Source organism: Octopus bimaculoides, chromosome 7 (assembly GCF_046866305.1).
Source record: "Octopus bimaculoides isolate indiv1 chromosome 7, ASM4686630v1, whole genome shotgun sequence".
Lineage (NCBI taxonomy): Eukaryota > Metazoa > Mollusca > Cephalopoda > Octopoda > Octopodidae > Octopus > Octopus bimaculoides.
In genome coordinates this window covers 11,718,489-11,745,202 of record NC_142934.1, presented here as the reverse complement: position 1 = coordinate 11,745,202, position 26,714 = coordinate 11,718,489, and the positions used below count along the sequence as shown (strand labels likewise).

Here is a 26,714-nt window from a genome sequence, read left to right as displayed (position 1 = left end):
TGCACATTTCATGTGCTTACTCCGGTATATATATATATATATATATATATATATATATATGTATATATATATACATACATACATATTTATATATGTACATTATAAACATATATATATATATATATATATAGTATAGGTGCATGGCTTAGTGGTTAGGGCTTTGCACTCAGGATTGTGAGATCAGTGTGTTCGATAGGCATTGCATTGTGTTCTTGAACAAAGCACTCCATTCCATGTTGCTCTCCGATCATTTTGACATCTGACATGTGGCACCCAGTTGCACCTGTACAGGTGGTGGTGGTGGTGAGGATCATAATATAGATGGGATTACTTTGTTACAGGTGAACTGGAAGTTGGTTACGCAAATGAATCAGTTTTGTGGAGACTATCTGATGATCAAGGGGATCAATGGCACCTTGGAAAAGTACCTTTGAGTATAACCAATCGTTATAAAAAGGTAATTAAATGCCTATTTTTTTCTTTTTAACCATGATTAACATACTGGGCTCTGCCCTTACACACATTCTGCCTCGCAAGCATTCCCTGTATCTCATCCCCCCTGACACCCAGCCCTCTGTCACTCCTCTATCTATGGCACTACATGGCTGTTGTAATCATTTGGGACACAGAATCAGCTCATATCACTCTTTCCTTTTTTGCACTATCAGTTACCTCTTCCCCCCCATCAATGGAACTATTTCAATCTCTCATTCACATTATTTATCCTCCCTTCCTTTCCCACACAATTTTCCCTAATTACCTCCTATCTGTGCCTTCAGTTATCTCTCTCTCTCTTTCTCTCTCCCTCTTTATCTATCTATCTATCTATCTATCTATCTATTTATCTATCTATCTAGTTGAAATTTATAGAAAAACAAAAGACAAAGGCAGGTGTATGAACAACAAGCAAGTGTATTAATTTGACACTCAGGAAAATGAAAAAGTCTTTTACATTTCGAGCCCATGCTCTTCAGCAGAAAGGTATAAGAGAAAATAAACAGAGAGAGAGAATGAAAAAAAAACTTGTAGGTTTCAGCATTCCAGGATACTTATCTCCCCACCTCTGCTATATGCCATCTTAACACTTCACATATCTGTTCTTATTCTCAATGTCCTCTTGTATCTGCCACCTTTATGTAACTCGATATCTCCCTCCTGACTGCTCCTACACCTTGTGCCTTCTGATTTGTCCTTCTTCCTAACCCACTTCTACCTCTCTCAACGTATCTCCTCTCTCAACGTATCTCCTCTCTCAACGTATCTCCTCTCTCAACGTATCTCTTCTCCACACTGGTATTATTTCCCTTCAACTGTACTGCCACCCTGTTTCATCACCCACTTCATTCACCTCTACCCCTATCTCTGACCATCTGTTACTCTCTCCTCACACTCTCATCATGCTTATTACCTCTCCCCCTGTTTCACTATCCATATCCTCTCTCATGCTAATCTTCTTCTACTTTAAGAGTTTGCTCTGATACCCCATCGACGACGATGACGATATATTTAATTATCTCATTAGCAGCCTGTCAAATGTAGTCCTTATTTATTCACCTTGTCTGGAATTAATGATGCATTATCTCATAGCGTCAAGATTTCAATTATGTAATTGTTTATTTCATAGAAGGACATTGTAGGGTAGGTGTGAGAGGCTAGATCTGGCCAGTCTAAACATTAACCCTTTAGCATTCAGATTATTCTGTCAAATATAATACTTATTTATTCACCTTGTTTGAAATTAACGAAGAATTATCTGATAGCTTTGAGATTTTAACGATGTAATTGCTTATTTTTTAGAATGGTAAGAAGCTTGCTTCCCAACCACATAGTTCTGGGTTCAGTCCAACAACATGACACCTTGGGCAAGTGTCTTCTATTATAGCCTCGGGCCAACCAAAGCCTTGTGAATGAATTTGGTAGATGGAAACTGAAAGAAGCCCATCGTGTGTGTGTGCGTATATGTGTGCGAGTGTGTGTGTGTGTGTGTGTGTGTGTGTGTGTTTGTCTCCCAGCACTGCTTGACCAACCAATGTTGGTATGTTTATGTTCGTATAACTTAGTGGTTCAGCAAAAAAGACCAACAGAACAAGTACCAGGCTTTAAAAAATAAGTACGCAGGTCAATTTGTTTGACTAAAATTCTTCAAAGTGATACCCCAGCATGGCCATGGTCTAATAACTGAAACAAGTAAAAGACGAAAGATTCATTTATCAACATATGTGTTTATTTACAGATGACATTTTCTGCAAGTGCCGGTGCCGGTTCAAGGAGTATTATCGCTATAGACGAAATTAGCTTTGACTTAAAACCCTGTGGCTGTAAGTATTAGAAGTTCCATATTTTCATATTTTGGGATTAAATTTCTTAGAGATATACCACACTCCATGATCACAATTTATTGTTGAACCTGCTTTATTTCAGTGTTGTTGTTTGTTCCTTCTCAAGCTATGCCTAGCTCATAAGGGCCGGTTTCCCAGTTTCATTGGCGTATAGGTTCACACCTGGCTGGGACACTTGTCCATCACAGGTGAGCTGCTAGATGCAGGAGGAAAGAGTGAGAGAAAGTTGTGGCAAAAGAATCAGCAGAGGTTCACCGTTACCTTCTGCCAGAGCCACATGGAGCTTAGGTGTTTCGCTCATAAATACACACATCGCCCGGTCTGAGATTCGAACCTGCGATCCCTCAACCATGAGTCCACTGCTCTAACCACTAGGCTATGTACCTCCACCTTTGTGTCAGTACAGATTATAAATTTTCTTCATATACCAAATTACAAAAGTGGCAAGCTGACAGCATTTCTTCTGAACTCTTTATGTTCTGAGTTCAAATTCCACCAAGGTCGACTTAGCCTTTCATCCTTTCAGGGTCGATAAATTAAGTACCAGTTACGAACTGGGGTCGATGTAATCGACTTGACCCCTTTGTCTGTCCTTGTTTGTCCCCTCTATGTTTAGCCCCTTGTGAGCAGTAAAGAAACAACAATCATTAGCACACTTAACGAAATGCTTAGCAACATTTTATCTGTCCTAATGTTCTGAGCGCAAATTCCGCCAAGGTCGACTTTGCCTTTGATCATTTCGGGGTCAATAAAATAAGTACCAGTTGAATACTGGGGTCAGCTTTATCAACTTACCCAATCACACACACCTCCCCTGAGATTGCTAGATTTGTATCAAAATTTGAAATTCATTTGTAAATATTTTCTTAATCTTTGCTTTGTATTTTTTCTTCTTTAGTGTATCCATTTAATGCAAAACCTGTACTTAGACCAAGCACGACTTCAGCACCAACAACACCAATTTCCCCACCATCAACATTCAGTAAGTCAAATCTCTTACAGTCATTCAATAGCATTTATTGTTTTACTCTTTGTACCTTATTCTTATTTCTTTATTGCCCACAAGGGGCTAAACATAGAGGGGACAAACAAGGACAGACAAAGGAATTAAGCTGATTACATCGACCCCAGTGCATAACTGGTACTTAATTCATCGACCCCGAAATGATGAAAGGCAAAGTCAACCTCGGCAGAATTTGAACTCAGAACATAACGGCAGATGAAATACCGCTAAGCATTTCGCCCGGCGTGCTAACGTTTCTGCCAGCTCGCCGCCTTCTCACCTTATTCTTAATCTCTACAAAGTCACAACTCTACAGCTACACCAAATTCATTTCTTTTTGCTCTGGATGTTATTTTTAACATTTTTCAATGAAGATGAAATAAGAATGAAATAAAAATGAAATAAAGATGACAAGAAATTTTAAAATTGCAGCAGTGATTTGAAAGCTAACTGCTAAATAAATGGTCAGGCACCACATCTAGCGGTAGTTGTGGCGGCGACGGCGGCGGTGGTGGTGGTGGTGGGGATATTGGTGACAATGCTTTCAAATTTTTTTTTTAATTTCTTTCCCATTCTATTTATACAGAACCAAACAGCAAATTTGATTGTTCATTTGAAAATGGATTCTGTAGTTGGGGTCAATCAAAAAATGACATATTTAACTGGACATTACAACAAGGACCGACTCAAAGCAGCGGTACTGGACCAAATATTGACCATACTTATGGTACAAGTAAGTGAAATAAATTTTCTCTAGGCTGGAAATATAAAAAATAATGTCTCATAAAATTGGTTATGTACAGATGTAATAAGTAAGATGTAATATACACATACATATACAGACATTTCTATCTGTTTATCATTCTTCCTATCTATCCACCAATCAGTCTATCTACATACATAATATATATACAAATATATATACATGTATATATACATACATATATATATATATATATATATATATATATATATATATATATATATATATATATATATATATATATACATGTATATATACATACATATATATATATATATATATATATATATATATATATATATATATATAAACTTACTTGGAAATTAATGTGTGGTGTTCAATCAAATAATAATATAAATAATATATGTACATATTATTTATATTATTATTTTGTTGTTCAATGCTCAAAATGAGTAGATAGGCAGCCAACAACTGATGAAGGGTCGTTCTTTATGTTACGTGTCCTGTTTTCCATTTGTTTCTCTCATTGTGTGTGTATTCAACTCATTTGTTTTCGTATTTCATGTTGTTTACCATTTGTGATGTCCTGTACCCATATATGTATATATTTATCATTGCCATCATCATCTAACGTCCGCCTTCCATGCTAGCATGGGTTGGACGATTTGACTGAGGACTGGCGAACCAGATGGCTGCACCAGGCTCCAATCTGATCATATATATATGATCTTATATTCTCTGTCTCTGTCTCTCTCTCTCTATATATATATATATATGTATAAATAATATATATATATATATATATATATATATATATATGTATATATATATATATATATATATATATATATATATATATACACATATATATATATTATTTATACATATATATATATAGAGAGAGAGAGAGAGACAGAGACAGAGAATATAAGGATAAAAATCACATTTATGATTTTTATCAGGTAGTCAGCATGCTATAAAAATTTATAGGCAATTTATACATTTGTTGTTGTTGGTACTCCATCGCTTACGACATCAAGGGTTCCAGTTGATCTGATCAACGGAACAGCTTGCTTGTGAAATTAACGTGCAAGTGGCTGAGCACTCCACAGACACGTGTACCCTTAACATAGTTTTCAGAGATATTCAGCGTGACACAGTGTGACAAGGCTGACCCTTTGAATTACAGGCACAACAGAAACAGGAAGAAAGAGTGAGAGAAAGTTGTGGTGAGAGAGTACAGCAGGGTTCGCCACCATCCCCTTTCGGAGCCTCGTGGAGCTTTAGGTGTTTTCGCTCAATAAACACTCACAACGCCCGGTCTGGGAATCGAAACCGCGATCCTATGACCACGAGTCCGCTGCCCTAACCACTGGGCCATTGCGCCTCCACAATTTATACATTAAGCTAATAATGATATACATACATACATATGTATATAATTATATTCAGGGTGCAAGGGCGATGTATATATTTATGATGTATATATTTATGTATGTATATGAAGAAAACATGCAGTAATATGCTGTGTGAAACAGAGTTTATTTTAACACGACACCTCTTGAAATCACCTGAGGAGATACATCTACACTGAGGTATACAACTAAGCCAGTTGCACAGTATTCCACCCACAAGGAATTGATACTAAATAGACCAAAACGATTGTAGTGATCAATAAAGATTTTCGTATATACCATCTTCTGTCTCTCTTTCATTAATTACATATCCAACAAACACTAAACCAGTGAACATGCTTTACTGGCAAATTACCAGATGTACACTGTACCATATGATTTATTAACTACTAACTATATATATATATATAGTGGTTGTCTACTCCTTACACAGAGTTTGACCACCTCTTGCACCTACACCTTCACACTTTCATGGCGTCTGATGTGGCTTTTTAAGCCAGACAATGTATTGGAAAAACACCCACACAGATTGCATCTCTGATAAAATAAGTTACAGGTGCATTTTTAGGTTTCTGCCAACCAACCAATTGAATGGTTTTACTAAGATTTGGAGTACAGGAAATACCTGTGCAGATGAATAATTTTTAGTGGGTGTAGCTTGCACTGCACTACCCCCACTTATTAGCCCAAGAAGACTTTCACCGGTGTGACAAGAGAATTGACAAAACCAGGAACTTCCAAGGCCACAGGTTTTATTTCGGAGATTTCCTTCTCCTAGGTAGATTACCAATCAAGGTTAAAGAGCTTCTACCTGCCCATATATATATATATATCAAATAAGCAAATGAATAATAACAGACAATGGATAAATGTCACCTTATTACAGCTGTTTCTTATTCATTTTTTTACGCATGTTCCCACTGTGTACTTGGGTTATTCTATTGTTTTGAAATTTTGTTTCATCTGATGATTACGGTTTTTTTTTTCTTTTTTTTGAAGTGATATCATGTACTTATTCTTCTTTTAAAAAATGCATTAGAAACAGCTGTAATTTGCTGGCATTTATCCATCGCCTGTTATTATTCATTTGCTTATAATACACCATAGGGATTCATGACATGTTGGACACCCTGGAGTATACCAAACAACGTATGACCAACTCGTGTACTTTGGACCAGCCCCCACCAGGTGCTTGATACTCATAAGTTTGGCCTTCTCTGTGTACACAACCTGAATATCCTACTGGATATTTAATCAACCATTGGTAGTGACCACAGGTTTATCCAACCCTATCTGCTGCATATTCTTTCAAGTACCTGATTCTATTAAGAATCCTTATTATTATTGTTGTTATTATATATCATATATATATATATATATATATATATATATATATGGGAGAATATACAAATAATAACAACAGACGAGGACAGGTGGTGTAAATAACAAAAGTATATATTAGTATGACGCTCGGGAATACGGAAAGTCTTTGACGTTTCGAGCTACGCTCTTCAACAGAAAGAATACGGAGACAAGGAGAAAAACACGGAGAAAAAAAATTGAATAGTGTTCAGTCAACGGTCAATCATAATAAAGAGAGACAGAATATATATATATATATATATATATATATATATATATATATGTATATATGGATAATAATAATAAATGGAGCAAAACACATGTCAATAAAAGTTCCTTTAATTCCTACACATGTTTCAAAATAAATGAGAGCCCTTTCACAAAGAAGAAAGAGCTGTTGGGGTTCCTCATATGTTTCTCTTCAGGGAGTTCATAATAAAACATGTAATAGCAAGACAAAAACGAAATGATGATGTAACTTACGAGCAGAGATGTTACATGGTCAGTAACATATCTTCTCAAAATGTATCACTTTAACTTGGTATCTCTACCTGTAAAACGGCTGGGATATCTTGTTTTTTAGTGTAATTTTGCTACTTCTGGTAACTATTAACGTATTTAAATTATCGAAAGTTTTAATAACTGAGATAATATTAATATATACATAAACTAATATATGTATATATGTGTATGTATGCATGTATATCCTTATATGTGTATGTATACATATATATGTATGAGTATATATATATGTGTATTTATGTGTATATGTGACTCACTGTGTTTATGTATGTATGACTTTAACTATGCATACTTTTTACTGTATATTTTCAGAGAAAGGCTACTATATTTATATTGAGTCCTCCTACCCACGTAGAAGGGGAGATACGGCAATCCTAACCTCTGCATCATTCAGTAAAAACATTAATTATACTTTAGAATTCTACTATCATATGTACGGATCAACAATTGGAGGGCTGAATGTTACAATGGTAAGACAACTTGCTGCTAATTTATTCTTTACAAGATGCCTTAGAATATAATTCATACTCTTTTACTCTTTTACTTGTTTCAGTCAGTTGACTGTGGTCATGCTGGAGCACCGCCTTTAGTCGAGCAAATCGACCCCAGGACTTATTCTTTGTAAGCCTAGTACTTATTCTATCGGTCTCTTTTGCCGAACCGTTAAGTTACTGGGACGTAAACACACCAGCATCGGTTATCAAGTGATGTTGGGGGGACAAACACAGACACACAAACATATACACACATACATACATATACATATATATGACGGGCTTCTTTCAGTTTCCATCTACCAAATCCACTCACAAGGCTTTGGTTGGCCCGAGGCTATAGTAGAAGACACTTGCCCAAGATGCCACGCAGTGGCACTGAACCCGGAACCATGTGGTTGGTAAGCAAGCTACTTACCTCACAGCCATTCCTACGCCTTCATTATAATTTTCTTAAATAAACATCCGGCTACAAAACATTGCATATATTCACAATATATTAGCATGGCCTACTGGCAACAACACTTTTCTCTGAACTCTTGGATTATTTTCTTCCTCATATTTGATAAGGAGAATCTTGCCCGAAACATCATAGAAGTATTAAATAATATTGTCGTTCATTTCTAATCTTCAGTGAAAACATGTTCAGCTATAGGGGAAGATTTCCTAGCCTGAAAACTGGTCAAAGTTGGCAGCAGGAAGAGCATCCAATCTTAGTTTTTTGAGTTAATAGAATGAAGGATGAAATGTCATTAAATTGTGATTTGATCTATGCTATCTTTAAAATAAGTGAAGCCACTGTACTTGAATGTCTTTATATGCACACATATGCATCAACAGACGCACACACATGCACAAACACATTTTCTCTCACACAATTACTCACAGAGTCCATGCTGTGTCATACAAGTATGCCTATACACACACAACAGTGCACACATACACAAGCATACACACACACACACAACACTCATACACACACACTCTCTCTCTCTCTCTCTTGTCCTTTCTCCTTCCCTCTCTGCCATTACAAGAGAAAAAGAAAACAGAACAAGGTAGCAGTTTCTTTTTCCGTTTGTAATTTACTTTGTGTGGAAGCGCAATGGCCCAGTGGTTAGGGCAGCAAACTCGCGGTCATAAGACAGGGCGTTGTGAATGTTTGTTGAGCGAAAACACCTAAAGCTCCACGAGGCTCCGGCAGGGGATGGTGGCGAACCCTGCTGTACTCTTTCACCACAACTTTCTCTCATTCTTACTTCCTGTTTCTGTTGTGCCTGTAATTCAAAGGGTCAGCCTTGTCACACTGTGTCACGCTGAATCTCCCCGAGAACTACGTTAAGGGTATACGTGTGTGTGTGTGGAGTGCTCAGCCACTTGCACGTTAATTTCACGAGCAGGCTGTTCCGTTGATCGGATCAACTGGAACCCTCGACATTGTAAGCGACGGAATGCCAACAACAATTTACTTTGTATCTTCTCGCATTGTTCCGGCTTTACACAACAAAATCCTTTCGAGTTGTACTTCACGACGCTTCACCAAAACTACCTCATATAATAATACATTTTTCTTTTATCCAGACTTTAGATGGTCAACAGAGAAGTCAGTTGCTATGGTCTCACCGAACATCCCACGACCGTGTCTGGATCAAAGCAGAACTTTCAATTCCTGCTCAGGAAGTGCCATTTACTATTTCTTTAGTCGGGATTGTTGGCTGGTCTGTGTATGGGGATATAGCCATTGATGATATCAGAGTGTTTACGACAAAACAAACTGAAGGTACGACAGAATTCTTTTACTTTCATTCTTTTGCTTGTTTCAGTCATTTGATTGTGGCCATGCTAGAGCAACACCTTGAAAGGTTTTATAGTCAAATGACTCGATGGCAGTACTTATTTCTTTCTATTTTTTTTTCAAGCCTGATACTTACTTTATTGGTCTCTTTTTGCTGAACTGCTAAGTTACGGGGACAAAAATACACCAACACCAGTTGTCAAGTGGTGATGGTGGAACAAACACAAACACAAAAGCACACACACACATAGATATATACATATACACACACACATATATATATATATTCTACAAAGCGAGTATCCTAATTTGTTTCTTGAAGCTGAGATGCTTTGATTCTGTCTGGAATTTGAAATATATCTTTAATCCTTTAGCATTTAAACTGGCCTAAGGCCTAATCGAGCCAAGTGGAGGTACATGGCTTAGTGGTTACAGTGTTGGACTAATGATCGTAAGATTGTAGTTTCAATTCCTGAACCGGATGATTGGTTGTGTTCTTGAGCAAAGCACTTCATTTCACATTGCTCCGGGCCATTCAGCTGTAGAAATGAGTTTAGCGTAGAGTGGGATCGGCTCCACTAGGCTTTCTCTACCGAGATATGCTGCATACCTGCAGTGCACCAACAATCCCCAAGGGGGTTAATGGACTTGTCAATTGTCAATCCAGCCAAAATATTTTCCTTGTTTTATGCACAAAATGGCCAGATTCAACCTTTCACACCTGACCTACAATGTCATTCAAAAAAATAAATAAACACTCACCTCATCAAAATCTCAAAGCTACAAGATAAATGATTTGTTGAAAATAATTTGGATAAATAAAGATTACATTTGACAGAGTAATCTGAATGCTAATCTGAATGCTAATCTGAATGCTAATCTGAATGCTACAGAGTAATCTGAATGCTAATCTGAATGCTAATGCGAATGCTACAGAGTAATCTGAATGCTAATCTGAATGCTAATCTGAATGCTACAGAGTAATCTGAATGCTAATCTGAATGCTAATCTGAATGCTACAGAGTAATCTGAATGCTAATCTGAATGCTACAGAGTAATCTGAATGCTAATCTGAATGCTAATCTGAATGCTAATCTGAATGCTACAGAGTAATCTGAATGAAGTAGTGCTAAAGTAAATTCTTTTTAATATATATTATAATGTTAACCTATTTAAAATAGGTTAACATCATCATTATCATCATCGTCATCATCGTCATTATCATTGTCGTTGTCATCGTAAATGTCATCGTCATCATCATCATCATCATCTTTGTCCTTATCACCACCATTAACATCACCATCATCATCATCATCATCATCATCAAGATCATCATTGTCATCATCGTCATGATCATCATCATCATCATCATCTTTGTCATTATCACCACCACCACCACCACCACCATCATCATCATCACCACCACCACCACCACCACCACCACCACCACCACCACCATCATCATCATCATTATCACCACCACCATCACCACCATAATCATAACCATTGTGACCACCATAAATTGTCACCATCATCAACACCATCAACACCATTATCAGCACCACCACCATCATCATTATCATTGTCATCATCATCATCATCATTGTTTAACTCTTTCATGTAACCATTTCATTTTGGCAAAATGTAATTTCTCATTCAGAGGAGAAAAAAAGGGATTAAATGCTTATGTTTTATCTAAAAATTCTTTTATCAAATAAATTCTAAATAATTTTTTTTTTTTTTCTGTTTTTAGCCCCACTTAATTGCACCTTTGAAGCATCAGGAATTTGTAAGTTCACTACACCCGCTAATGGTAACTATCGCTGGAAAAAGCACACAGGGGTTGCAAGATATCCTAGCCATGCACCAAGCAAGGATCATACTTCAGGCACGCCATACGGTAAGAGGATGTTCCCTTTTCTCATTTTAGAGAAATACTTTTCGTTTTCTCTTTCGTGTTCTTTTCAACATAACATGTATTCTTTTACTCGTTCACTTGTTTCAATCATTGGATTGCAGCCATTAAATTTGTACATAGAAGATTGTTCATCCCTATACATTCATGTAAGAAGCGGGCTTTTTTTTATTATTCTATAGTAATGCCCTTATATCAGTATAAATATATTCTAGGGATAATGATGGATTTTTCCCTTACGAGTTTTTTCACTCTAGCTACTTGATAAAATTCTTGTAAAAGATTTTTATCCTATTATTAAATTAATTATATATATATATATATATATATGACAGGCTTCTTTCAGTTTCCATCTACCAAATCCACTTACAAGGCTTTGGTCAGCCTGAGGCTATAGTAAAAGACACTTGCCCAAGGTGCCACACAGTGAAACTGAACCCAGAACCATGTGGTTGGGAAGCAAACTTCTTACCATACAACCACACCTACACCTATTATTGCACAATGATCTAAAATGCCATATTTGTGATGAAATGGTTAAAATGATTGAAATCATTGTTATTTATTAATTTATAGATATGAACTCTGTACAATGTGTTGAGTGTGCTGAGCACATTTTTTTTCATTCATGTGTATACAGCGTGGGCCAAAAGACACACGCCAAACGTTTGACATTTTATTTTTTAAGCACCTTTCAAGTGTTGGGCCTCACATAGGTAATGACAAATGACTGGGACCTTTGGCAATATGCTTTGCTTGTGTAGAAACCTCAAGCCAAATGAAATAGCAGTTGTGACAGATACTTATTTCTTTATTGCCCACAAGGGGCTAAACATAGAGGGGACAAACAAGGACAGACAAATGGGTTAAGTCGATTACATCGACCCCAGTGCATAACTGGTACTTAATTTATCGACCCCGAAAGGATGAAAGGCAAAGTCGACCTCGGTGGAATTTGAACTCAGAACATAACGGCAGACGAAATATCGCTAAGCATTTTGCCTGGCGTCTGATGCCATGCAACTGGCACTGGTGCTGGTAGCATGTAAAATCACCCATTACATTCTTGGAATGGTTGGTGTTAGGAAGGGCATCCAGCTGTAGGCACTATGCCAAATCAGACCAAAGTCTGGTGCAACCCCTCAGCTTACCAGCCCTGTTCAAACGTCCAGCCTATGCCCGCATGGACAATGGACATTCAATGATGATGATATTGATGACTCTCTTTTACTCTTTTACTCTTTTACTTTTTGCAGTCATTTGACTGCGGCCATGCTGGAGCACCACCTTTAGTCGAGCAAATCGACCCCAGGACTTATTCTTTGAAAGCCTAGTATTTATTCTATCAGCTGTTGGAAATCCTTCAAGTACCAAGGAGTCTGAATCAAACTGTTTCGATCTATATTACATGTAGCTTCCAATATATGTGTTGAGAGCCCTTCTTTCGTTTGTCTACTCACTCGTGTATGTCTGTATGTGTATGTGTGTGTGTGTGTGTTTGTGTGTTTGTGCGCACGTGCATGTATACATACATACACACACGCATGCATGCACATTTTTCAGTAATTTACATGCATGAATGAATATGAAAATAATAATTGTTGCAGGTCATTACATGGTGTTTGAAAATCTCTGGCGACAAAACAATAACTCTACAGCCTCGTTAATAACCCCTACATTGAAAAGCAGTTCAGATATATGCATGTCATTCTACTACTTCATGCATGGATACAGGAAAGCTTCCCTGAATGTCTACCAGCAAATAAATGGTCAAAACTCAGCTTCTCTCTGGTTGGATACAACAGATCAAGGATCCAGATGGGTTAAGGCTCAAGTAACACTGCCCGCCAATCAAAAATATAAAGTAAGTACTAAAAGTCTACCATTCCTTTTACTGTTTTTCATATTGGTTTACTCAAGAAGGAACAGTGCCCATAACACTTGCAAATACAATGTAGTCTGCAATACTTATTTTACTGTATTATGTATGTGTTTTTTTTTTTTTGGGGGGGGTCTGATATTTCTTATGGATCTTCTAGAAGAATGAAGCTGTATACCTTAATTTATCATTTCTATATACAAAAACCAAAAAGAAATCTTGTGAAACAGAGTTTATTTTAACAAGCTACTGCTTGAAATCACCTGAGGAGACATATCTACACCGAGAGATACACCTAAACCTGATGTTCAGTATCCTATCCATGAGGGATTGATGTTAGATGGATCGAAACAAGTGTAGTTGATCAATAAAGATTCTTGTATCTTCTGAGAAACAGAAGATGAATTTAGTATGAATCTTTATTCAGTGCGATGATCATTTTGACCCATCCTGCATCTGCCCCTTAGTGGTAGGATATCATGCATCAAGTTGTGTCACATCAATCAGTGCAGTCTGCATCACTTAAGATGCTTTATCGACATACTAACAGACATATACCCAAAGGCCAAATAGTTACATATATATAATTCACTGGTCAATTATCTTCTGCCAGTACCACCAGATTGGCCCTCGTGCCGGTGGCATGTGAAAGCACCCACTACACTCTTGGAGTGGTTGGCGTTAGGAAGGGCATCCAGCTGTAGAAACTCTGCCAGATCAGATTGGAGCCTGGTGCAACTATCCGGTTCACCAGTCCTCTGTCAAATCGTCCAACCCATGCTAGCATGGAAAGCGGATGTTAAATGATGATGATGATGACGATGATGATGATGATGATGATTTCTCTATTTCTATTTTTTTTATAGGTCGTCTTTGAAGGTGTTCTACACACTTATGGTGCATATGTTGCTGTTGATGACATCAATTCAAAAACCGGAGAATGCTCAGATCCAGGTAAAAATTTGTTTTACAAAATACTTTCATCATGGAATTTATCTATAAACTAGTAATCGTTTCTACTATAGGCACAAGGCCTGAAATTTGTGGGGGGGGGGGGGGAACTAGTCGATTGCATCAACCCCAGTGGATCACTGGTACTTAATTTATCGACTCTGAAAGGATGAAATGCAAAGTCAACCTTGGTGGGATTTGAACTCAGAACATAACGGCAAACGAAATACTGCTAAGCATTTCGTCCGGCATGCTAACGATTCTGCCAACTCATCGCTTTTATCTATATAGGCACAGGAGTGGCTGAGTGGCTGTGTGGTAAGGAGGAGGAGGAGGAGGAGGATAATGCTGAGGATGAAAACGTTGATGAGGATGATGATGATGAACATGGCCATTGCTAGTGTCATGTAAATGGCATCCATGAAATCATAGTTGTGGCCAGTGTCAGTATCATGTAAATGACACTCATGCCAGTGACACGTAAAAAAAAGAACCATTACACTCTTGGAGTGGCAGGTTTTGGAGTCTAACAATACACCATAAAGCTAAACCCTTTATGGACAGGAAATCCTGGGTGATCCCATAAACTGCCCTTCCCCATTAAATATATATATGTGTGTGTGTGTGTGAGAGAGAGAGAGAGAGAGAGAGAATGAGTGCTTAACACCACCTTGGTAGATGAATATTCTTTATTTGTGGGTTAACAAGGCAACCAATGGTTTCATGTCAAGAGAAATCTCTCAACAATTATCAAGCCATCCACTTTGAACGTTGGTGCTCATCTCCCTCTTGGATGAAATTCATTCCCAAAGCATTGGTCATCTTGGAGTTATAGCAGAACATTTCAAAGATCTTTCACATTACTGATTATTTCCATTTAATCTTTCTTCTAGGAGATACCGATTTTGAAGATGACATGGGTACTTGGTCGAACATAAAGCGTAATGATATCGATTGGATACGAGCTACTGGTGAAATGCCATATCGTCTTCCACATCCAGCAAATGACCACACTATGAACAATGTCAAAGGTAAGAAAAGGTCAATTACACAGGCTAATAAAAAGGTCATAGACAGAATCATTATAAAACTCACTTGTCTTGTTTGAAATGCAGGTAAATATTCTTCAAATCATGTCTCACCATCTTAAGGTTAATTTAGCTTAGCCATCCTCCTGGATGCTTCAATGATTTCACATAAGCATGCCATCCACCACAGTCCCCTGTGCACGTTCTTAATTTGTCAACGTTTACCATTCCACTGCCCTGAAGCAAGTTATCCCCATAGGTTAGACCAGGGATCACCAAACTGCAGCCCACAGGCCAGATCTGGCCAACGAGGTCAGTTCATCCTGCCTGTCCCTGCACTGTACCTTTTGTGTAAGTACCTCTGTTATGGTATTGGGTGTTTGGAACAACTTATGTCTGTGAGCAAACATTTTCAAAAATGAAGAATGTGAATTCAGCACATCAAACAAGATTGACTGATTACATTTGAAAGCAATTCTCTTGGTTGGATGCAGCAATTCCAAAGCAAATAGATAAGTACCTGTTAATTCCTCTCATGGACATGTTTGGTACTGTAGTTTATGATTATTATTTTTGAAGATGTGGCACAGTGCCCAATATTGTGATGTTGCAAATTGAAGTCATTGTATGTACCGGGGGTTTGTACTGTCTGTCAAGTCACAAGGACTTCATACAGACATTATTTTACACAAATTGCATGCAGTTCTAAGTAAAGCTGATTTTGCAGCTCACCAAGATTGTAGGGGGATTTCTAAAGTGTCCATATGTTTCTTCAGGCTGGAGAGATTGAACCCAATGCTCCAATGACAACTGGAACAACCTTTATGCTTGACTTATGCAGCTGCCACATCTTGGCGATCTCAAATTTCAGATCACCATATTTGTTGACCATTTCTCATTCTTTCATGACAATACATTGATCTCCTGACACTATTATTATTATTATTATTATTATTATTGTTGTTGTTGTTGTTGTTGTTGTTGTTGTTATTGAGTGAGAGAGCAGTGCATGCCGTCAAAGTGACACTGGGGTACAAATATACGAAGCCTAATATACCCATCATGATTACCCGTCTGATAAGGGTACACCAGGCACATGTATCACAACTATGTGTGCGAATGGTGATCTCATATCAAGATAAACAGTGCATGTTCTTGCAGGTGGGACCCAATTTGAATTTTCTTCATGTCGAGTAGCCCATTATTATTATTATTATTATTATTATTAGTTCATATAAAGGACTGAAGTAACTCAGCAGAAGTGTAATAGATAGAGAGAAGAGTTCTTTACTTTTGTATACGATTGACACAATCCATCGCTAAGGTAAACATAGCTGACGTAATCCATCACCAAAGCCAACTTAATGACAAAAAGCGCAACTCGAAAGTAACTTAAAAGTAAAGAACTCTTCTCTCTATCTATTATTATTATTATTATTATTATTATTATTATTATTATTATTATTATCATTCAGTAGTTTTATTTTTATAACGTGCTTTCACTTCACTACCGAGCGCAGCTCTGTGTGCCTTGGGTATGTGCTGTGGTTTGCTGTGATGTTCTTATGGTTACTGTATTGAAAGTGTTTTGCGTAGGATGTGTGCAGTGCCCAGTAGTGCAATTTTCTGTATTTATTATTATTATTATTATTATTATTGTTATTATTATTATTATTATTATTATTATTATTATTATTATTATTATTATTATTATTATTATCATCATATTTTAGTTCTCAAAGCTCTCAATCTTATTTGCTCGGGTTAATTCAGTGAGAGCCGACAGCATCCTGATCTCAAAGGTCTCACAGAGTCTCTTTCCACAAATTATATTATCATTATCATTACTATTTTTATAATATGATAATTTATTTATTTATTTTTGTTTGTTTTGCAGGACATTATATTTTCCTTGCCTCGAATAGTAACTCACAAAAGAAAGGAATATTGAGAAGCCAAGTATTTCCTGCTACCAATCTCCGTTGTCTTCATTTTTGGTTTTATTTGGATGGTACTTCACCAGGTGGCATCACCATATATTTTGTCGATGAAGAAACAGAAAATAAAACAGCGATATGGGCCCTTTCTTCAGCGCAAGGAAGCTCATGGAATTATGCTCAAACAGCATTTGCTTGGAAGAATTCGTATTATGTAAGATTACCATTCCTCTTCATAGATCAACAGAACATGGCCAAACTTGATTGTGTTTATCATTTATCTTTCACTTGTTTCACTCATTAGACTGTGGCCATGATGGGGCACCACCTTGAAGAACTTTTAATCAAATGAATCAACCCCGGTACTTGTTTTGCTTTTTGAGCCTGGTAGATGTGCCTAGTGTAAGTTATGGACACATAAGGGGTGCAGCTATATCAGAGGAAAGTTAACAGTGAAAATAGCTTTTGTGTGTGGAAGATGCACTAGTACAATAAACATTGTAGATGAACAGAAAATAGACTCCATCAACAACTGTACATATAATGATTTATTAATTAGTTTGTATATTCAAATGGTTGACTGTTTTGGTTCAACTGTTGAATGTTATAAATTCACTAATCATTGTTTGGAATTGGTAAAAATGACAATAATGCTGTAGAACAGAAAATCCTTTCTACTGAAGTCACAAAGCCTCAAATTCTTGGAGAGGGGAGTAGTCGATTACAACGACTCCAGTGTTTCAGTGGTACTTAATTTATCGACCCTGAAAAGATGAAAGGCAAAGTCAACTTTGGCGGAATTTGAACTCAGAATGTAGCAGTAGACAAAATACCGCTAAGCATTTCGCCTGGAATGCTAATGCTTCTGCCAGGTCACCGCCTTTTGTAGAACGGATAATAATGAAGACTAATATTAGTTGCATGTTACAAAGTAAAAAACAGTAAAGCTCAATTAGATATTATTGTAATTATCATTCTCATCATCATCATCATTTAACATCCTTATGTATGTTTGTGTGTGTACGTGTGCATGTGCGTATGCGTGTGTATGTGTGTAACACAGAAAGGTAATATTCATCCCCACTTAAACATGGATGTTCTCTTAAAACAAACTATACATGTGTTAATTGCCAAGAAAGAAATTCTCATACTGGCAAGGCGACGAGCTGGCAGAAACGTTACCCCGCCGGGCGAAATGCTTAGCGGTATTTCATCTACCGTTACGTTCTGAGTTCAAATTCCGCCAAGGTTGACTTTGCCTATCATCCTTTCGGGGTCGATAAATTAAGTACCAGTTACGCACTGGGGCTCAATGTAATCGACTTAATCCATTTGTCTGTTCTTGTTTGTCCCCTCTATGTTTAGCCCCTTGTGGGCAATAAAGAAATAAGAAATACTCATACTGGCTTTCTGGCTTTCTGGCACAAAATGCATTTGTGCATTTTGCAACAAAAGCCAATATGAGAGTGTTTCTCATGGTATCTACCATAGTATAGTTTGTTTTAACAGAACATCCATATTCAAGTAGAGATAAATGATATTAACACTGCCTCCGTCACTAATATATATATGATACAATTTTGTTATAATTATTTTAGGTTGAATTTGAAGGCATTACTAATCAGAATCATGATGTCTACACTGCTCTTGATGATATCATGTTCCTAAATGATTATTGTGCAGGTAACTATTCTCTGCTTTCAAACCCCTTACTTTTATTACTGTATTTATTTTGAGGTGCTCTGTGTTTCTTTCAATTAATTTTAAATATAACAAGGAATTTAGTAAGATAACTTAGTTATCATTAAGCTAGTGTTAGGAACATAAACTGTGACTAAGGTTTGGTGGAATGTTTTAATTCAGAACTTTTCAAAACAAGACATTTGTACTACAGAGCCAGAGGTGGTTTCAGCCAGGTTGGTATTAAAAGGGTTAAGAATTGTTTCTCTATTATATATTTTAACCCTTTTGTTCTGTGTTTCTTTGCTCTGTGTTTCTTTCAATTAATTATAAATATAACAAAGAATTTAGTAAAATAACTTAGTTATCATTAAGCTAGTGTTAGGAACATAAACTGTGACTAAGGTTTGGTGGAAGGTTTTAATTCAGAACTTTTCAAAACAAGACATTTTTACTACAGAGCCAGAGGTGGTTTCAGCCAGGTTGGTATTAAAAGGGTTAAGAATTGTTTCTCTATTATATATTTTAACCCTTTTGTTACCATATTTCTGTTGAGATGTTCTGTGTTTCTTTCAATTAATTTTAAATATAACAAAGAATTTAGTAAAATAACTTAGTTATCATTAAGCTAGTGTTAGGAACATAAACTGTGACTAAGGTTTGGTGGAAGGTTTTAATTCAGAACTTTTCAAAACAAGACATTTGTACTACAGAGCCAGAGTTGGTTTCAGCCAGATTGGTATCAAAAGGGTTAAGAATTGTTTCTCTATTATATATTTTAACCCTTTTGTTACCATATTTCTTTTGAGATGCTCTGTGTTTCTTTCAATTAATTTTAAATATAACAAAGAATTTAGTAAAATAACTTAGTTATCATTAAACTCGTGTTAGGAACATAAATTGTGACTAAGGTTTGGTGGAAGATTTTAATTCAGAACTTTTGAAAACAAGACATTTTTATTACAGAGCCAGAGGTGGTTTCAGCCAGGTTGGTATTAAAAGGGTTAAGAATTGTTTCTCTATTATATATTTTAACCCTTTTGTTCTGTGTTTCTTTGCTCTGTGTTTCTTTCAATTAATTTTAAATATAACAAAGAATTTAGTAAAATAACTTAGTTATCATTAAACTCGTGTTAGGAACATAAATTGTGACTAAGGTTTGGTGGAAGATTTTAATTCAGAACTTTTGAAAACAAGACATTTGTACTACAGAGCCAGAGTTGGTTTCAGCCAGATTGGTATCAAAAGGGTTAAGGACATTTCATTTGAAAACATCATACTGTACTTAAAAAGAGCATGAGTGTGTGTACAGTTTCAAAAGTAAAACCATCACCTGAATCTAAGTATTATATCTGCTTCCCTATACTGAAGAGAATGATTGCTCTGTAAAATGTTCACACTGTTTTGAGTTAATTATTTAATAATGCATTATCTCACAGCTTTGAGGTTTTGATTAAGTAACTGTTTATTTTTAGAATGACATTGCAGGGTAGGTGTGAGTGGCTGGATCTGGCCAGTTTGAATATAAAACAGGTAGAATATTTGGGCCAGGATATGGCTGGTTTAAATGCTAAAGAATTAAGATTCCTTTACAAAACTAACATCTTTGGTTTTCAAGAATGTGTATGCAATAACAATTTGATCTCCAGTTATCGTATATATCTGTGGCAAAGAACCAAATTTATCTGTCAATAATTCAATGACTTATATCTAAAGTGATTAGGTTACATCATCATCTTCATCATCACTATCATCATTGTCGTTGTCATCATTTAATGTCCGTTTTTCCATGCTGGCATGAGTTGGAAAGCTTGACAGCAACCCCAGAGGTCACACCAGGTTTCATAGTCTGTGTTTTGCATGGTTTCTTTTTTTTATGGTTGGGCATGCTTCTTAATGTCAGTCATTTTACAGAGTGGACTGGGTACTTTTTACATGGTACCAGCACCAGTGCTTTTTATGTGGCACCAGTACAATGCTTTTTTACATGGCACCGTGATTTTAGAATATCGATTCTATTGTGTTGGACAAATTTTCTTCCAATCAAAGGACTGTCTTACTTTACTATGGCTGACAAAGGAATTTTTCCAACAGTCATGCACTTATAGTTCAGTATGTAAATATACTCTTTTCTCTTTTACTCTCTTTTACTTGTTTCAGTCATTTGACTGTGGCCATGCTGGAGCACCGCCTTTAGTCGAGCAAATCGACCCCAGGACTTATTCTTTGTAAGCCTAGTACTTATTCTATCAGTCTCTTTTGCCGAACCGCTAAGTTACGGGAACGTAAACACACCAGCATCGGTTGTCAAGCGATGTTGGGGGGACAAACACAGACACACAAACATACACACACACACATATATATATATAAATATATATGACAGGCTTCTTTCAGTTTCCATCTATCAAATCCACTCACAAGGCTTTCGTTGGCCCAAGGCTATAGTAGAAGACACTTGCCCAAGGTGCCATGCAGTGGGACTGAACCCAGAACCATGTGGTTGGTAAGCAAGCTACTTACCACACAGCCACTCCTACGCCTATCTAGGGCTTCTTACAAAAACTTTATCGGAATCTCAACCGGCACAGATGATTTTTTTTATAATGATCAAACATTTGTGCATATCTCTCTTCTCTCTTTCTCTCTCTCTCTCAGATCAACATTCCTTGCACAGTAAAGAGTAAAAAAAAAATGATAGCTTCATGCTTTATAACTGACCATAATTTTCATTGTATTTTCAGTTCAGCCTTCAGAAGCCCAAACAAGATATAAGTTTTTTCCAAAAACAAATACAACATCAGCACCAGTACTTAGTAAGTATAATAATTTATTTGTTCTCTTTCATTTGGAATTGATTTAAACCTTTAGCATTCAGATCACTATACTAAAAGTAATGCTTATTTATTCACATTGTTTTGAATTAATCATGCCTTATCTTGCAGCCTTGAGATTTTGATTATGCAATTGCTTATTTTTAGACTAACATTGTAGGTGGGTGTGAGAAGTTGGATCTGGCCTGTTTTTACATAAAACAGCTAGAATATTTTGACCAGATATGTCCAGTTTAAAAGCTAAAAGGTTTAAAAGCCAGTTTAAAATGGCCAGTTTAAATGGCCAGTTTAAAAGCTAAAATGCTATGTTAGTCAGTGAAAAAATATTTGTCTGCAAATATAGAATGGAAAGATTTAACTGCTTGACAACAACAGCCTATATTGATATGCCTTTTTATATACATGCATATTGGGCAATTTATCCAATATTTCTGCTATTCTCATGGCGTCTCTGCAATCAAAAATAAATTATCATCTTATTTGTATCATATGATACATATTTCAGCACTTACAAAAAAAAAAAAGTTTGTTTATATTTATATGCACATAGTTGTACGTTTAGTTTTGTAGCATCTAAATAATGCAAATTAATTTGTCGGCAGACAGTTTAGCTTAATGGTAAAGCACTCGTCTGGAACCTCCAAGGGATATGGGTTCGAGTCTCAGGACTGCTTGTTGACAATTTTTTCCCCTTTGTAAGGGTAATTTACTGCTCTAACAGCATCTCTGCATTCGAAAATAAATTATTATCTTATTTGTATCTTACAATACACATTTCACTGCTTATAAAAAACAAATATTAGTTTTAGAAATAATACATTTCTAAATCTCTCAGAGAGATTTATGCAGTAGTGATACAATGAAGTACTTGTATGCTGTCAACTTAATGTGACAGTCCCCTGAAGGGAATAATACTACTGTTGGTTAGACCTAGGAAGCTGCACCGCTTATGTAAACATAAGGACACAAGAAATGTGTCAAGACCGACAGGAAGCGGTGCAGCTTCCTAGGTCTAGCCAACAGTAGTATTATTCCCTTCAGGGGACTGTCACATTAAGTTGACAGCATACAACTACTTCAAATATTAGTTTGTCTATATTTTTATGCACCTAATCATACATACACATGTATGTGTGTATGTATGTATGTATGTATGTATGTGTGTATGTGTGTGCATATACACACATCACTTACAGATGAAATTCTAACTAGTAAGGTAAGATATATAAAGATACATAAAACCAATTCCTGTTAAATAGAATATTAATAGTTTAGTCAAATAATAGAAATAATTCTTAACATTTTTATTCATCAGCTGATTCTGCAGTAGACTGTACGTTTGAAAAAGATTATTGCAAATGGACTCATAATAAATCTGATGTTTTCCTATGGAGACGAAAACAAGGCCCAACTGATTCATCGGGTACAGGACCACAAACTGACCACACTTATGGAAACTGTAAGTTTTTTAGTTAATATAATGATTCATACATCCATGGATATTCTGAGTTTATCTTTGACACAATTCAAAAACGAAGTGTTTTCTGTAAATTTTACCATTTTACAATTTGGTAGTTTTTATGGAAGTTGATATCTCATGAAATTTTTTTTTTTTCATTTTATTATAGTAACTGTGTATGCACCCTTCTCACTTCTTATATCAACAAGGGAGGCGCAATGGCCCAGTGGTTAGGGCAGCGGACTCACGGTCATAGGATCGCGGTTTCGATTCCCAGACCGGGCGTTGTGAGTGTTTATTGAGCGGAAACACCTAAAGCTCCACGAGGCTCTGGCAGGGGAAGGTGGCGAACCCTGCTGTACTCTTCCACCACAACTTTCTCTCACTCTTACTTCCTGTTTCTGTTGTGCCTGTAATTCAAAGGGTCAGCCTTGTCACACTGTGTCATGCTGAATATCCCCGAGAACTACATTAATGGTACACGTGTCTGTGGAGTGCTCAGCCACTTGCACGTTAATTTCACGAGCAGGCTGTTCCGTTGATCAGATCAACTGGAACCCTCGACGTCATAAGCGACGGAGTGCCAGCAACAACAATATCAACAAGAATTTCATCAAATTATGGATTGGCATGATGGCAAAATCATTAACACACTGGGCAAAATGCTTAGCAGTATTTCTTCTTTCCTTACATTCTGAGTCCAAATTCCACCAAGGTCAACTTTACCTTCCATCCTTTTGGGGTAAATAAAATAAGTACCAGTTGTGCACTGGGGTTGATGTATAAAAACTGCATCCCTCTACCAAGCCAGTGTGGTAGAGCAGGCTCACCAAACCAGTATGATCTGAGGTTCAAATTCACACCCTCCACATCAAATTTTGGTTGGTGGAGAGAACATACCGAGACCTTCGTCCAGCAGTGAACTGGACATGGACAATACAATCCAATCCAATAATTCTCCTAACAAAATTCAATGAACCAATCCATGGTTCACTGACTTCAGATTGATAAATATATAAAGTTATTCACTAGTAACTTGAGAGGTGCATTTATTTAATTAGCACATCATCATCATCATCGTTTAACGTCTGCTTTCCATGCTAGCATGGGTTGGACGATTTGACTGAGGACTGGCGAACCAGATGGCTGCACCAGGCTCCAATATGATCAGGCAGAGTTTCTACAGCTGGATGCCCTTCCTAACGCCAACCACTCCGAAAGTGTAGTGGGTGCTTTTATGTGCCACCGGCATGAGGGCCAGTCAGGCAGTACTGGCAATGGCCATGCCCAAGTGGTGGAAGTATTTTCTATATAAGGTATGATCTGAAAGATCTGGAGAAAATCATAACAGAATTACTCTGTCAGGCATGTAGATTCCACTGAGAGTTATTTTTCTCAATTCTTCATTATTTTCCACATTATGTTCCACAGGCATGGCTATATGGTAAGATGCTTGCTTCCCAACCTCATGGTTCCAGGTTCATTCCCACTGAGTGGCACCTTGTGAATAAATTTGGTAGACAGAAACTGAAAGAAATCCATTGTGTGTGTGTGTGTGTGTGTGTGTGTGTGTTTGTGTGTGCGTGCGTGTGTGTGCATCTTTATGTCTGTGTTTGTCTCCCAACCACCACTTGACAATCGGTGTTGGTGTGTTTACATCCCCATAACTTAGCAGTTCAACCATACTACCAATGGAATAAGTCCTAGGTATAAAAAAAAAACAAAAAAAGTACTGGGATTGATTCGTTCGACTAAAATTCTTCAAGGTGCTGCCCCAGCATGGTCGCAGTCTAATAACTGAAACAAATAGAAGATGGAAAATGAATTGAAACGAAGGCTCTGTATTTGAACACAGAAATCATCTAACGAATATTTTAAAGTTCCATAAAGGACATTTAGATATTTCTTTAGCGAAAACATTTGAATAGAAATAACAATAGTATCAAACTCCCTACTTCACCAAAAACCAGTCACATAAGATTGGCCATTGAAAAGGTGATTACACTGGCAGTGCCCCAGCATGGCCACAGCCTTAGAGCTGAAGCATATAAAAAGAATAAGAGAATAAATGAAATATAATTAATTGGCATATTATTATCTTGCAGCTACTGGTTATTATATTTATATTGAGGCATCTTCTCCAAGACGTCAAAATGACACAGCAAGTTTGATATCATCCACAATTTCACCGACTTCAAATGGTTGTTTCCGCTTCTGGTATCACATGTATGGCTCTGATGTAGATACGCTAACCGTGTACAATGCTAGTGGCAAGACCCGCTCTCCACTGTGGAGAAAACAAGGAACTGTTGATGAATTTTGGCACCAAGCAATAATTGAAATTAATTTTGAGAAAAGCACTCAGGTATATATTAATAATAGAATTTCTATATATTCTGGTAGTGGTGGTGGAGGTAATGATGAGGGTGATGGCGGTGGTGTCTGCAGCAGTGGCAGCAGTGGTGGTGGAAGCAGTGGTGGTGGCGGCGGTGGTGAGGGTGGTAACAGTGGTGACTGCAGGCTCAAAACATCAAAGAATCTTCCATTTTTCCTGACATCAAACTAATACACCTTCCTTGCTGTTCCCTCACCTATGTATATATATATATATATATATATATATATATATATATATATATACATATATACATATATGGGTACAGGATGATGTCTCCACTGTCCTGTTTTTGTTCCTAAGTTTGACCTTTCCATAAATCCCAAATTTTATTTTGGTATTTTTGGGAGCAACTGTCTTCAAAGACTCATATTGTCGTTGATTGCTTGAAATGGGAAGTAGATAGACAGCCAACAACTGATGAAGGGTCATTCTTTGTATTACTTGTCCTTCTTTTTCTCTTGTTATTTGTGTATTGAACTCATTTGTTTTCATATTTCATGTTGTTTACTGTTGGTGACGTTCTGTATCCATATATGCATATATATATTATTTAAAAGAGTTCCAACTCTGTCTGTTGTTTATGTTTTATTTATATTCTTATAAAATTAATGTGGGATATAGAATATGGAATATATAATATAAATAGTCTATACACGATCATACAAAACCCTTTTTTGATATTTTTTATTTTTATTTTTATTTTAATTCACACATATATATGCATATATATATATATATATATATATATATATATATATATATATATATATATATAAATATAAATATATATATATCATTATTTAATTGAACGCAACGCATCCATTTCCAAGTATATATATATATATATATATATATATATATATATATATATATATATATATATATATATATGTGTGTGTGTGTGTGTGTGTGTGTGTGTGTGTGTGTGTGTGTGTGTGTGTGTGTGTGTGTGTATGTGTGTGTGTGTGTGTGTGTGTATTTA

The 26,714-nt window shown here is 36.5% G+C and overlaps 1 protein-coding gene across 2 annotated transcripts in view; it reads left to right on the top strand.

The window, feature by feature from the left end:
• LOC106882389 (MAM and LDL-receptor class A domain-containing protein 1) overlaps positions 1–26,714 on the top strand; it is a 234,860-nt gene that overhangs the window by 125,895 nt on the left and 82,251 nt on the right. For both annotated transcript variants that reach the window (XM_089354751.1, XM_089354750.1), the window contains exons 77-91: positions 342–457; positions 2,234–2,318; positions 3,238–3,321; positions 3,929–4,075; positions 7,678–7,835; positions 9,438–9,636; positions 11,405–11,551; positions 13,174–13,430; positions 14,312–14,399; positions 15,290–15,427; positions 17,322–17,575; positions 18,960–19,044; positions 21,786–21,857; positions 23,191–23,334; positions 25,440–25,699. In XM_089354751.1, coding sequence (XP_089210877.1) covers positions 342–457; positions 2,234–2,318; positions 3,238–3,321; positions 3,929–4,075; positions 7,678–7,835; positions 9,438–9,636; positions 11,405–11,551; positions 13,174–13,430; positions 14,312–14,399; positions 15,290–15,427; positions 17,322–17,575; positions 18,960–19,044; positions 21,786–21,857; positions 23,191–23,334; positions 25,440–25,699 — 2,234 coding nt within the window. The remainder of the gene's footprint in view (positions 1–341; positions 458–2,233; positions 2,319–3,237; positions 3,322–3,928; positions 4,076–7,677; positions 7,836–9,437; positions 9,637–11,404; positions 11,552–13,173; positions 13,431–14,311; positions 14,400–15,289; positions 15,428–17,321; positions 17,576–18,959; positions 19,045–21,785; positions 21,858–23,190; positions 23,335–25,439; positions 25,700–26,714) is intronic.